Source organism: Microcaecilia unicolor, chromosome 2 (genome assembly GCF_901765095.1).
Source record: "Microcaecilia unicolor chromosome 2, aMicUni1.1, whole genome shotgun sequence".
Classification (NCBI taxonomy): domain Eukaryota; kingdom Metazoa; phylum Chordata; class Amphibia; order Gymnophiona; family Siphonopidae; genus Microcaecilia; species Microcaecilia unicolor.
The window spans coordinates 650557001-650571828 of NC_044032.1; the positions used below are offsets into that span (position 1 = coordinate 650557001).

The window sequence follows — 14828 nt, forward strand, 5'->3', positions numbered from 1 at the left end:
GGGGAAGGACACCCATACAGCACCGCACTGCACGGGGGGGGGGGGGGGGTTAAAGACGGCAGCACCGCACCAGTTGGGGGGGGGGAGAGGAAGACGTCCAAGGCAGCACCCCCTCACGAGCTGCACCCGGGGTGGTCCGCCCCCACCGCCCCGCCCTCGGTATGCCACTTGTCTGTCTGTCCTCTCCTCATTTGCTTATCTGTCTTTTCCACCTATCCTCTCTCACTTAGTTCCATCCCTCCCATATTCCATAACCATCTTTCCCATCTTCTAACTTGTTTCTATGTCATGTCCTGCTACAGTTCTTTCTCTAAATTGGCGACCGGGCAGGAGGCTCCTAGCGGGAGCTCCTAGCCACCGATCGCGTAGGCCCAGTCCTGTGTGCTCAGCGGACTACGCCTCACCTGCCTGTCTCTGCGAGAGGGTGGCCCGGGAGCAAATCGTCCGGAGCTGTGGCCCGGGGGACAGAATGGGAGCTGCGGCCCGAGGGAGAGAGGTCGGAGTGCTGTGAGGCGGGTGGGGGCACCGGTTGCTGCGGTGGCGCCAGCTGATCCAACCCAGCAGTGCCTGGGTCCAGAGCGGGTGAGGGCAGTGGGTCATCGGGGGAGGTGGATCGGAGCTCCACATGGCGAGGTGGTCTGTGGATCCGGAGGTTCCCAGGGATCCCGCAGGCCTGGCTTTTGCATCGTCCCACCATCCCCAGCCTCGGCTCCAGTCCTGCTGCTCACCTGAAACCAACTTCAGCTCCAGTCCTGCTGCTGCCTGAAACCAGCTTTAGCTCCAGTCCTGCCATCCCTGCCTACCTACCTGCTGCTCCAGCTCTAGTCCTGCTGTTCCAGTCTTCTTCCCACCAGTTGCATGCCACAGCTTCAGCTCCTATCCTGCTGTTCAAGTCTTCTTCGCCCCAGTGTTGCATACCACAGCTTCGGGCCTGCTGTTCCAGTCTTCTTCACCCCAGTGTTGCATGCCACAGCTTCGGCTCCGGGCCTGCTGTTCCAGCCTTGTTGCGTGCCGCAGCTTCAGCTCCAGTCCTGCTGTTCCAGTCTTGTTGCATGCCGCAGCCTCAGCTCCAGTCCCGCTGTTCTGGTCTTGTTGCTCCAGCGCTGCTTGCCCTGTTCCAGCCCGCAACCTCAGCTCCAGCCTGCAGCTTCAGCTCCTGTCCTGCATCCTCTGCTCCAGCCTGTAGCTTCAACTCCAGTCCTGCAACCTCTGCTCCTCTGTTCCAGCCTACTGCCTCAACTTTGTTCGTGACTGTTACCTAGCGCTTGGGACCGCCTGAGTCACTACATATGGCTCCATTTCACATTCTCCTCCTAGTACTGTCCCTTCCCAATCTACTCCTCCACCTGAAGTCACTGTGCACTACAGTTATACATTGCCCTTTCATTGATTTTATTACTTCACCATCTCTCTTGTCCTCTTCCTCCCTCCTTGCTTTCTGCCTTCAACATTTCATTCCTTCCATTCTACCTTCCCCATTCTATCTGAATTCATCTCGCCTTCGTCGCCTTCATCGCCACTCCTCTCCTACTCTCGTCCGCACTCTCTTACTCCTTCTTCTTCTCTCTGCTGGAGAAATCAATCCCAATCCTGGTCCCCCTCACCAACCCTCATCCTATTTGTGCAGGTCGTACCGTGACCTCTCCTCCCCCCCTCTTCTCTGCCTTTCTCATGCACCCTATGGAATGTCCGCTCCATCTGCAACAAACTTTCCTACATCCATGACCTTTTTATCTCTCATCTTCATCTCTCATTTATCTTCATCTGCTTGCCATAACAGAAACTTGGCTCTGCCCTGAAGACTCTGCTTCAGTCGCAGCCCTCTGCCATGGCGCTTATCTCTTCTCCCATACTCCTCGCCCTGCTGGCCGCGGTGGTGGTGTTGGACTATTACTCTCACCCTCTTCCAAATTTCAATCTCTTCTGCCACCTCAGTCTCTCTGCTTTTCTTCCTTTGAAGTCCACTCCGTCCGCCTATTCACTCCTTTGCCTCTTCGAATAGCAGTTATTTATCGTCCCCCTGATAAGTCCCTTTCATCCTTTCTCAGCGACTTTGACGCTTGGCTTTCCTTCTTTCATGATCCTTCTTCCCCCTCCCTCATCCTTGGTGACTTTAACATTCATGCTAATGATCCCTCCAACTCTTCCCAGTTCCTTGCCTTAACATCCTCCTTCAATCTCTAACTATGCTTCACTTCCCCCACTCACCAAAATGGTCACTGTCTTGATCTTATCTTCTCCTATAACTGCTCTCCCTCCAATTCCTTTGCCTCAGATCTTACCCTCTCTGACCATCATCTAATAACCTTCACACTTAAACTTCCTCCAGCCCAATCCCATCCAATCTTTACCAATATATCTAGGAATCTTCAGGATATTGACCCTACTACCCTATCCTCCAGTGTCTCGAACCTCTTCTCTACCACTGCACCATCCAAATCTGTCAATGAAACCAACTCTTCCAACAATATTATTCTATCCTCTGCTTTAGACACTCTTGCACCTTTCATGCTCCGTCCTATAAGGCATACCAAACCCCAGCCTTGGCTGACCTCTAAAATCCGCTACCTACGTTCCTGTGCCCACTCCGCCGAACGCCTCTGGCTGAAATCTCGTGCCCTTGCTGACTTCATACACTTCAAGTTCATGTTGACCTCCTTCCAATCTGCTCTTTTGCTTGCCAAACAGGACTATTACATCCAGCTGACTAATTCTCTCGGCTCAAACCCTCGACTTCTCTTCGCCACACTGAACTCTCTCCTCAAGGTGCCTCCATCTCCAACTCCCCCCTCACTATCTCCTCAGACCCTAGCTGAGTTCTTCCACGACAAGGTTCAGAAGAAGACAAACCTCAAATTCTCAACCAAGCCACCCCCACCTCTCCCTCCCCTTGTCTGTTCCCCTAACTCCCCAACCCCTCCATCCTTTTCCTCCTTTCCCAAAATCACTGATGAGGAAACATCACATCTTCTCTCCTCCTCAAAACGAACTACCTGTTCCTCTGATCCCATTCCTACCCACCTTCTTAACACCATCTCTCCTTCTCTCACCCCTTTTATCTGTCATATTCTCAATCTTTCACTTTCCACTGCGACCATTCCTGATGCCTTCAAACATGCCATGGTCACACCACTCCTTAAGAAGCCTTCACTTGACCCTACCTGTCTTTCCAACTATCGACCCATCTCCCTCCTCCTCTTCCTCTCCAAGATACTTGAACGTGCCATTCAGTGCCGCTGTCTTGACTTTCTTTCATCTCAAGCTGTTCTTCACCCACTCCAATCTGGGTTTCGCCCTCTTCATTCAACTGAAACTGCACTTACAAAAGTTTCCAATGATTTGTTACTGGCCAAATACAAAGGTCTCTATTCTATCCTCATCCTTCTCGATCTATCCGCCGCTTTTGGCACTGTGGATTACAGCTTACTCCTTGATATGTTGTCTTCCAGGGCTCTGTTCTTTCCTGGTTCTCCTCCTATCTCTTGCTTCGCACCTTTAGTGTACACTCTGGTGGATTCTCTTCCACTTCTATCCCACTACCAATCGGTGTACCTCAGGGTTCTGTTCTCGGTCCTCTCCTGTTATCTATCTACACTTCTTCCCTTGGCTCTCTGATATCATCCCATGGCTTTCAATACCATCTCTACGCTGATGACTCCCAGATCTACCTCTCTACTCCCGAATTCTCAACCAGCATCCAGACCAATGTATCAGTCTGCCTATCTGATATCGCTGCCTAGATGTCTGAATGTCATCTGAAACTTAACATGGCCAAAACCGAGCTTCTCATCTTTCCCCCTAAACCCACCTCTCCTCTCCCCCCTTTCTCTATTTCTGTGGATGGCACTCTCATTCTCCCTGTCTCATCAGCTCATAACCTTGGGGTCATCTTCCCAAAACTTGTCGTTTCTTTCTCTATAACATCAGCAAAATCCGTCCCTTCCTCTCTGAGCACTCTACCAGAACCCTTATCCACACTCTTATCACCTCTAGCCTAGATTATTGGAACCTGCTTCTCACTGGCCCCCACTTAGCAATCTCTCTCCTCTTCAATCAGTCCAAAACTCTGCTGCACGACTCATTTTCCGACAGGGTCGCTATGCTCACATTAAGCCTCTCCTCAAGTCACTTCACTGGCTCCCTATCTGTTTCCGCATTCAATTCAAACTTCTCTTACTGACCTATAAGTGCATTCACTCTACCGCTCCCGAGTACCTCTCAACTCATCTCTCCCAATGCCTCCCCTTGGGTACTCCGTTCTGTGGATAAATCTCTCTTGTCTGTCCCTTTCTCCTCTACTCCTAATTCCAGACTCCGTTCCTTTTATCTCACTGCACCTCACGCCTGGAATAGACTTCCTGAGCCTGTACGTCTGGCCCCGTCTTTGGCCATTTTGAAATCCAGGCTAAAAGCCCACCTCTTTAATGCTGCTTTTGACTCCTAACCACTACTCACTTGCCCTGTACACTTTTATCCCCACCTCTTTAATTCCCTTACTTCTTCGTTGTTCTGTCTGTTTGCCTGTCCAATTTAGATTGTGAGCTCTTTGAGCAGGGACTGTCTTTTCCTGTATGGTGTACAGCTCTGCGTATGCCTTGTAGCACTATAGAAGTGATAAGTAGTAGTAGTAGTAAATTCCTAACATTGCAGAGACAGTTTACTCCTGGTACCTTCCTCAATTTATCACATTCTAAACAGTTAAATGCTTTCTCTCCTGTACGAATCCTTTCATGCGGTTTCAGATTCCCTTTGAAACTAAACGATTGATCACATTCAGAACATTTATATGGTTTTTCACAGTCTCCAGAGTATCCAGATGGGTTAGTTTTGTGCATACCTTGACAGTCATGAACTTCAGTCCTAAGCCCACTTATGTGGTGCTCAATAAAATTGGAGTCGGTAGTAAAGGTTTCCCAAACATCAGCCCTTTTAAAATCTCTCTCACCGTTGAGTCTTCCAGGTTGTACAAGTCTTGGGAAAAAGCTACAGTTTTTCTTTTGTCTTTCTAATCTTTCTCCTTTCTGAGCTGCTGCTTTCTCACCGGTTGGTATTATGCTACCGATACCTCCTTCACAGTCTGCTGAAGGATCTGTGCTGTCTCTGGAGGAGTCTTTGTGTTTCCATTCCTCTTTCTGCTGCTCATCACACATTCTCACTCTTTCACTCTCATTCCCAAATCCATCATCTGTTGGATAAAATAGAAAGAGTACGATCATTCATTTTACAGCTATGGAAAAGGATATACTTAAGGTGGGCAGGAACGAGGAGAATGTGCTCCTACCCCACAAAGTCCACTGGAGCACCTGGGCTAGAGGTAGAACCGGGGTGGGGGGGAGGATGGAACATTGTCAGGAGAGCCGGGGGGGGGGGGAGTTGAAATTTAAAAAAAAGTTATGTGGGTGCCAGCCCCGATACTCAACAGTTCATGTCCTATGTGAGCCAGCCAGCACCTGCATAACCTGGGCTCCTCCTATATGCCTCCTCCCTCATAACCACCCCTTATTTTGTGAGCGATCACAGGCAATATTCAGGGTACCAGTACTATCTGCTTTAATGCCAATGAGCATTGGGGGTTAGGTAGCCCCAGGGGATTCTTGAGAATATGGCCTAGTAAATATGAAGGGTACAGATTTACAGGCGTGAAGATATGAAATACATTTCTCTTACTGTGGATTAAACAACACAAAAAAATATTCCCCTGCACTACTCAGGCCAAAGCAATTAAATTACCTCAGAAAAAAACCTCCCCCTTTCCCTGAGAGGAACTCTGCTACAGTATAATTATGTCCACAACTAGGTTTGATGAAAGAGGGAAACAGTAGGAGAGAAGGAAGCAGGTGGCCAGTGTTTCCATCAGCGCTATATTATGGCTGGAGGGTTATGGAGGGAACAGGGCAGGTGAAGAGAACTGGGTGAGAGAAAAGATGGAACAGTAAAACCACTTACCTTGTATAAGTGCGATAAGAAGTTCTAACAAGAATGGGCCCAATTGGGTCCCAGGAAATGTATCTTTTATGTGCCTTCTCAATCAAAAATAAAAGGACATTTTACAGAACCAACTTCTTTGAACTCTAAGCTAAGAGAAAGTGTACATAAGACTCTTGTAAGGAAGGGGCAAGAAGAATGCCAAAAGATCATCTCGCACATTCCTTAATCTGCACTTCCCTAACTGCAAAGGCCTAAAATACAAACTAATGCACGCAGCAAACTTTACCTACATGAGCACACAGCTATGGAACGCACTGCCGCACAACTTAAAAACAATCTACGAACTAACAAACTTCCGCAAACTACTGAAGACCCATCTCTTTAACAAGTATACCACAAAGATCAACCAATGTGAATATACACTACACCTTCACATATATTCAGAACTGTTATCATGTCGTACTAGATGCTTCTGTAACACTAATTGTCTATTTTCTACTATATTTCCACCACTCATGATGAATTGTAAGCCACATTGAGCCTGCAGAGGTGGGAAAATGTGGGATACAAACGCAATAAATAAATAAATAAATAAGACCACTGACCACCTCTCACTTGTTGGTCTCACTTAACAATGAGATTTTGCCTGTGTAGCCCAATTACCCTGTTATTTTTGATGCAAAATACTTTATTTTAACTTTGGTAACAACAAAACAGAGAGAGAGAGTAAAGATGAAAAATGGCAGGGGGAACAGAGAGGGAATGAGGGAGAAAAGAGACATTGAATGGAACAGAAAGAGAGAGAAAGAGACAGAAGAGACTGGATGGCAAGGGGTACAGAGAGAGAAGAAGCAGCTTTACTGCAGGGGGCAGAGAGAGAGAGAATGAGTGAAGAGGCTGCACTGCAATGGGCACAGGGAGATTGAGAAGAGGCTAGGGTGGAAGTGCAGAGGAAAGAAGGGGAGAAATGGGACGGGGGAGGAACGGGGACACAGAAGGCAGATACTGAACATGGGAATAGGGACAGGGACACAGAGGAAATGATGGTGGAAAAAAAAAGTCAAATAGACAAGAGATCTTGGAAAGCAGAAAATAGATGAAACTGGTGTGGGGGGGAGGAAGGAAGGAGCAGAAGATGGATGGGGTGGGGGGAGGAGCAGGAGGCAGATGGGGCTAGGGGTAGAGGGGTTGTGGGGGAGGGGGTTGGAACAGGAGATAGGGCTAGAGGGAGTGGGTGGGGAACAGAGCAGAAGATGGATGGGACTGGGGGAAGGAGTTAGATGTGACTATGGGTTAAGGGTAGAGGGGAGGGAAATGAAGTAGAAGATGGGGTGGGGGAGGAGCAGTAGGTGGATGGGGCTAGAGGGTATAGGTAGAGGGGAAGGGAACAGAGTAAAAGTGACGGGCAGACTCTTCAGGTGGCTGCAGGGTAACCCCAGGAAAGTACTAGGTGTTTCAAGATACAGGTTTCAAGATACAGACGTACTGATTTTGGTAAAATGGGGGAATATCTGAAGAAGGAGCTGATGGCATGGGGGTCAGGATAGGTGAAGCAGAAGTGCAGTGGTCCAAGCTGAAAACTGCTATAAATAGGGCAACCGATCTTTACACAAGGAAAGTAAACAAAAACAAGAGAAACCGGAAGCCTATGTGGTTCTCCAAAGAAGTAGCTGAAAAAATAAAAGAGGCTTTGCTCAAGAAATACAAAAGAACACAACGAGAGGATCACGGAAAAGATTATCGGATTAAACTTAAAGAAGCGAAGAAGGAAATACAGCTATTGGGGAACGGAATTGCAAGACTGAAAGACGCTGAGAATAGCTATGTGGAGAGTGATGAGGATAAAGTGAATGTGCTAAACAAAACCTTCGCTTCACTGTTCATGGAAGAAAATTCTGGAGAAGGATCATAGTTGGTTGAGGAGGGAATATCTGAGAATGGATACGGCACTGTTCACAGAAGAAAGAGTTTATAAACAGCTCGAAAACCTGAAAGTGGAAAAAGCTACGGAGCTGGATAGGATAATGAAGAAATATGCTAGCTCTCAGTAAAATACAGGTCAATGGCTCAGGCTCAGGCTAAAGAGCTAGGTCTCTTCAAAGCAAAAATCATCTGTGATACAAAATACATTTTATTGCAGCACAAGCTGAAGTGAGTTCCCAGAGAGCTGGCAAGGGAGGGGGGCATTTGCTCTTGTAATCACTGGGACTGGCACCTGTGAGAAGTCATGAGAAAGATGTTTTGGCTAATAGAAGTTGATAAAGGGTTAGATGTACGTAGGAAGAGAATACCCAAAGGGAGTGGGGGAGCTGAAGAGAGCAAAATGACCCGTGAAGTCATCTCACAAGATGCGCTGTGAACATATCTTGTTTATAGTTAGAGCTTGAGAACTTGTGAAGTCATCCTTATCAACTGATAAGGGCCAAGAGCCCTGGTGAGAAAGCTAGGGTGCATTGGAACCAATGGAGCCACGGTATATAAGGAGCAATCTGAGGGGTATTAGAGCAGACAAGAGAAGGAAGGCTACCAGACAGAAGGCGGGTGACACACGTGTCCTGAACTGCTGCTCAACCATATGAGTGACTGAACTGCTTATACTGTCTTTGGGTAAGATATAAATGCTAATAAACTGTACTTCTTTATCTACTGAATACTGGGTTCCTTTCTAATTACAAGGGTTTATACTGCCTTGACCGGTAACACTGTCATGAGCAGATACCAGGTTGGGGTAATTAAGGATCTAGAGGGGATATGCAGTTCCTTCCAGGCTAGTAGAAGGGCCATGGCTCCGCTGCCCAAATGGAGATGGCAGACCTAATAAATAAAAAACTCAAACCTAATAAGAGGAGTTTGATATACAAATATAGTTAGTTTGAAGGTGTCCCTTTAAAATAATGGAGAAGACTCCAACCTTTGCAGAGCTTATCTAGCAAATGGAACCTCAAACCTCCAAACAAGGGACCATACCAAAGTACACACCACACCTTGTATACACAGGAGTAGGTTACTATCAAAGGTTCCTACTAAGGAGGAAAAAGAGAAAAAAAGCCCAGGCACAAAAACTCATTTTGTATGAGAAAATCGCGTGGGATGAAAAACTCTCTTTCCCTCTTATAAAAATCTATCAAAGGAACACCAAAACCCAAACAGACCCCAGCCCAGAAACAGACTACCTATAAGGAGACCCCTCGGGAGAAAAGAGCCCCAAAAAACCAACAAGAGAACTAGAACAGCAAGGGTAAACCTAAACCTACCCACTCTTGCCTAGTAAACGTGGAGGGGCATAATTGAACGAAAACGCCTATCTCCATGGGCGTTTATCTCCGAGAACGGGTCCGTGAAGGGGCGGACCGAACCGTATTTTGGGAAAAAATAGACGCCCATGTTTTATTCAACAATGTGTGAGCTGGGCGTTTTTGTTTTTCAGCGATAATGGAAAATGAAAGCGCCCAGCTCAAAAACGAATAAATCCAAGACATTTATTCGTGGGAGGGGCCAGGATTCGTAGTGCACTGGTCCCCCTCACATGCCAGGACATCAACCGGGCACCCTAGGGGGCACTTTTACAAAACCAAAAAAACAGGTAAAAGAGCTCCCAGGTGCATAGCACCCTTCCCTTGTGTGTTGAGCCCCCCAAATCCCCCTCAAAACCCACTGCCCACAAGTCTACACCATTACTATAGCCCTAAGGGGTGAAGGGAAACAAAACACTCCTTGGAATCACTGTGGATTGAAATTCCATGTGCAAAGGGGAAAAGGATAGTGATAGGAGTGTACTACCGTCCGCCTGGCCAGGACAAACAGACGGATGCGGAAATGTTAAAGGAAATCAGGGACGCAAACAAACTGGGCAACACAATAATAATGGGGGATTTCAATTACCCGCATATAGACTGGGTTAATGTAACATCTGTACACGCAAGGGACATAAGATTTCTTGATGAAATCAAGGACAGCTTCATGGAACAGCTAGTTCAGGAGCCGACAAGAGAAGGAAAAATACTAGACTTAGTCCTTAGTGGTGCTCATGATCTAGTGCAGGAGGTAACGATACGAGGGTCGCTTGATAACAGTGATCATAATATGATCGGTTTTGATATTGGCATTGAAAGAAGTGAAACTAGGAAATCAAGTACGCTAGCGTTTAACTATAGAAAAGGTGATTACGACAAAATGAGAAAAAATGGTGAAAAAAAGACTGAAAGGAGCAGCTCGCAGAGTAAAAAACTTGCATCAGGCGTGGATGCTGTTTAAAAACACCATCCTGGAGGTTCAGGACAAATATATTCCACGTATTAGAAAAAAGGGAAAAAAGACTAAACGTCAGCCGGCGTGGCTAAACAGTAAGATAAAGGAAATCATTAGAGCCAAAAAACAATCCTTCAGAAAGTGGAGAAGAGAACCAACTGAAAGTAACAGGATAGATCATAAGGAATGCCAAGCCAAATGCAAAGCGGAGATAAGGAGGGCAAAAAAGGACTTTGAGAAGAAATTAGCGTTGGAAGCAAAAATACATAGTAAAAATTTTTTTAGATACATTAAAAGCAGGAAACCGGCCAAAGAGTCGGTTGGGCCGCTGGACGAAAATGGTGTTAAAGGGGCGATCAAGGAGGACAAAGCCGTAGCGGAGAAATTAAATGAATTCTTTGCTTCGGTCTTCACCGAGGAGGATTTGGGGGGGGACACCGGTGCCGGAAAGAATATTTGAAGCGGGGGAGTCGGAGAAACTAAACAAATTCTCTGTAACCTTGGAGGATGTAATGGGTCAGTTCAGCAAGCTGAAGAGTAGTAAATCACCGGGACCTGATGGTATTCATCCCAGAGTATTAATAGAACTAAAAAATGAACTTGCGGAGCTACTGTTAGAAATATGCAATCTGTCCCTAAAATCGAGTGTAGTACCGGAAGACTGGAGGGTAGCCAATGTTACTCCGATTTTTAAGAAGGGTTCCAGAGGAGATCCGGGAAATTATAGACCGGTGAGTCTGACGTCGGTGCCGGGCAAGATGGTGGAGGCTATTATTAAGAATAAAATTGCAGAGCATATACAAAAACATGGACTGATGAGACAAAGTCAGCACGGATTTAGTGAAGGGAAGTCTTGCCTCACCAATCTAATGCATTTTTTTGAGGGGGTAAGCAAACATGTGGACAATGGGGAGCCGGTTGATATTGTATATCTGGATTTTCAGAAGGCGTTTGACAAAGTGCCGCACGAAAGACTCCTGAAGAAATTACAGAGTCATGGAATCGGAGGTAGGGTATTATTATGGATTAAGAACTGGTTGAAAGATAGGAAGCAGAGAGTAGGATTGCGTGGCCAGTATTCTCAGTGGAGGAGGGTAGTTAGTGGGGTCCCGCAGGGGTCTGTGCTGGGTCCGTTGCTTTTTAATGTATTTATAAATGACCTAGAGATGGGAATAACTAGTGAGGTAATTAAATTCGCCGATGACACAAAATTATTCAGGGTCGTCAAGTCGCAGGAGGAATGTGAACGATTACAGGAGGACCTTGCGAGACTGGGAGAATGGGCGTGCAAGTGGCAGATGAAGTTCAATGTTGACAAGTGCAAAGTGATGCATGTGGGTAAGAGGAACCCGAATTCTAGCTACGTCTTGCAAGGTTCCGCGTTAGGAGTTACGGATCAAGAAAGGGATCTGGGTGTCGTCGTCGATGATACGCTGAAACCTTCTGCTCAGTGTGCTGCTGCAGCTAGGAAAGCGAATAGAATGTTGGGTGTTATTAGGAAGGGTATGGAGTCCAGGTGTGCGGATGTTATAATGCCGTTGTATCGCTCCATGGTGCGACCACACCTGGAGTATTGTGTTCAGTACTGGTCTCCGTATCTCAAAAAAGATATAGTAGAATTGGAAAAGGTACAGCGAAGGGCGACGAAAATGATAGTGGGGATGGGACGACTTTCCTATGAAGAGAGGCTGAGAAGGCTAGGGCTTTTCAGCTTGGAGAAGAGACAGCTGAGGGGAGATATGATAGAAGTGTATAAAATAATGAGTGGAATGGATCGGGTGGATGTGAAGCGACTGTTCACGCTATCCAAAAATACTAGGACTAGAGGGCATGAGTTGAAGCTACAGTGTGGTAAATTTAAAACGAATCGGAGAAAATTTTTCTTCACCCGTGTAATTAGACTCTGGAATTCGTTGCCGGAGAACGTGGTACGGGCGGTTAGCTTGACGGAGTTTAAAAAGGGGTTAGATAGATTCCTAAAGGACAAGTCCATAGACCGCTATTAAATGGACTTGGAAAAATTCCGCATTTTTAGGTATAACTTGTCTGGAATGTTTTTACGTTTGGGGAGCGTGCCAGGTGCCCTTGACCTGGATTGGCCACTGTCGGTGACAGGATGCTGGGCTAGATGGACCTTTGGTCTTTCCCAGTATGGCACTACTTATGTACATGTGGGTACAGTGGGTTTGGGGGGGTTGGACGACTAATAAGCATTAAGCAGCACAATTGTAACAGGTAGGGGGGATGGGCCTGGGTCCACCTGCCTGAAGTCCACTGCACCCCCTAACAACTCCTCCAGTGACCTGCATACTGCTGCCAGGGAGCTGGGTATGACATTTGAGGGTGAAAATAAAAATGTGTGAAACATCATTTTTTTGTGGTGGGAGGGGGTTAGTGACCACTGGGGGAGTCAGGGGAGGTCATCCCCGATTCCCTCTAGTGGTCATCTGGTCATTTAGGGCACTTTTTGGGGCCTTATTCGTGAAAAAACAGGGTCCAGGAAAAGTGTCCTAAATTCTAGCTAAAAACGCATACTTTTTTCCCATTATCAGTGAAATGCGCCCATCTTTGTTCGGCAGATAACCACGCCCCAGTTCCGCCTTCGCCACACCTCTGACACGCCCCCATAAACTTTGTCCGCATCCGCGACGGAGTGCAGTTGAAAATGTCCAAAAATCGGCTTTCGATTATACCGCTTTATTCGTTTTTGTGAGATAAACGTCCATCTCCCGATTTAGGTCGGAACTTGGGCGTTTTTCTCGTTCGATTATAAGCAGGTTAGTAACCCACTTGTCAAGTATACAAATGAAAAATTTTTTACTTAGCTTAATCCCAGCAAGGAAGCTTCCAAAGAAACCTGTATTGTTATCTTGTTGAAAATGCTGGCAATCAAAAATCCCCCAAGGGCTCCGGAGCCTTACAAAAATTATTCATCCGACAAAAAAACGTCGACCCTCCAACAAGAGCGCCTTGTTTCGCCAACCTCGTGGCTGCTTCAGGAAGGGCGCTTCAAATCCATCTGCTACTGAAAACATAAACGACGCTGGAAACCGAGTCTCTGTCGTATGTATGCCAAAGATGGTGTAGGAGCAGGAACTCCGGATCAGATTAAGTTTCTTAAATCTTACAACAACGTCCTAACGTCATGACGTAATAACGTCATACCATGTCCAATCATCATGAAAGAGCGAAGGAAACCACACCTCCAACCTTATAATTAATAGTAAGCTCCGGAGTCTGTCAGGAGATATGAAGCATGAAATAAGAAGGCGAATGACACCTGATAAAATGTTATAAAGGTTGTACTGACCTCTAGGGCAAAGTATTGCAGAATAACGTTGAAGATGATCCTTCAGGTGTAACGTAATAGTCTGTTGAAAGTAGACAATTAAAAATGTATCCACAGCAAAGTGTGCTCAAAAAAACAATGATGATGCCAAAAAAAGGTGAAAAGGAAAGAAAAACTGAAAATGAAAACCAGGGAACTCAAACACAAATAGGGATGTAATGAAACAGGGGCAGAGCTGCACACATAATGGCATAGTAATGCATGAATGAAAATAAAAAATAAAAAGTGGACGGATGAAAGCTTACACACAACCAAAAAAAAAATATAATGAAACAGAAGAATGAATCATGGAGAAGGCTGAAATGTAAAAGTTACTCGCGATACTGACCTTTAGAAAGACTGTTTTAAAAAAGTACCTTCAGAAGCACCGCACGCACTGCTTGTGATGTAGTTGAAAAAATATGCCTTGAAAAAAACCGCACTATAAACAAGAAAAGGCGCCAAAAACCGCCAAAGTGCGCGGGAGCGAATAGCGCTAAACCGGAAGTGACGTACTCAAGGATATGCCGATGATACTGGGAAAAATAATGTAAATTGCCCGAAAAAATGGTGCATTCACGGTGAAACTAAAAAAGTGTGGCTGAAAAACAAAACTGATGTGCTATGCTATAGAAAGTCTGTAGTAAAAAGACAGCGCTAAAACGGAAATGACGTGCACAGGAAAAACGAACTTGTGATACAGAAAAACTAACCAATAAAAAAAGGGGGCGAATGGCAAAAACATATTAAAAACAAAATAATGATATAAAAAAAATTTTGATAATGCTGAAATGATACCAAAATGAATAAAAAATAAGTGGATGACGATGCACCAGTCCTAGAAAAACAAAACCAACACTATCTAAATTAAAAAGATTACGGTGGTTGCTATCTGGGAAATAGAGACTGGATAAAATTCAGTAAAAAAACAGCGCTAAAACGGAAATGACATGCACAGGAAAAACGAACTTGTGATACAAGAAAACTAACCGAAAAAAAAGGGGGGCAAATGGCGAAACCTTATTAAAAACAAAAACAAAATGATGATATAAAAAGTTTGCGATGGTGCTGAAATAATACCAAACTAAATAAAAAATAAATGAAAAATGAATGGATGACGGTGCACCAGTCCTAGAGAAACGAAACCAACCCTATCTAAATTAAAAAGATGACGGTGGTTGCTATCTGGGAAACGGAGACTGGATAAAATTTGACAACAAACAACAACGTGGGCGAAAAATAGAGAACGGATAATAATAAAAAATGAAGAAAATTAACAATGCAAAGCACAAAAAAGCTATGCTGAATCCCTAAAATAAAATGA

The 14828-nt window shown here is 45.6% G+C and overlaps 1 protein-coding gene across 1 annotated transcript in view; it reads right to left on the reverse strand.

Annotated features, from left to right (window-relative positions):
* Positions 1-14828, reverse strand: part of LOC115462247 (zinc finger protein 23-like) — a 38297-nt gene that overhangs the window by 21140 nt on the left and 2329 nt on the right. The window contains exon 3 of the mRNA XM_030192258.1: positions 4644-5185. Within this exon, the coding sequence (XP_030048118.1) occupies positions 4644-5185 (542 nt within the window). The remainder of the gene's footprint in view (positions 1-4643; positions 5186-14828) is intronic.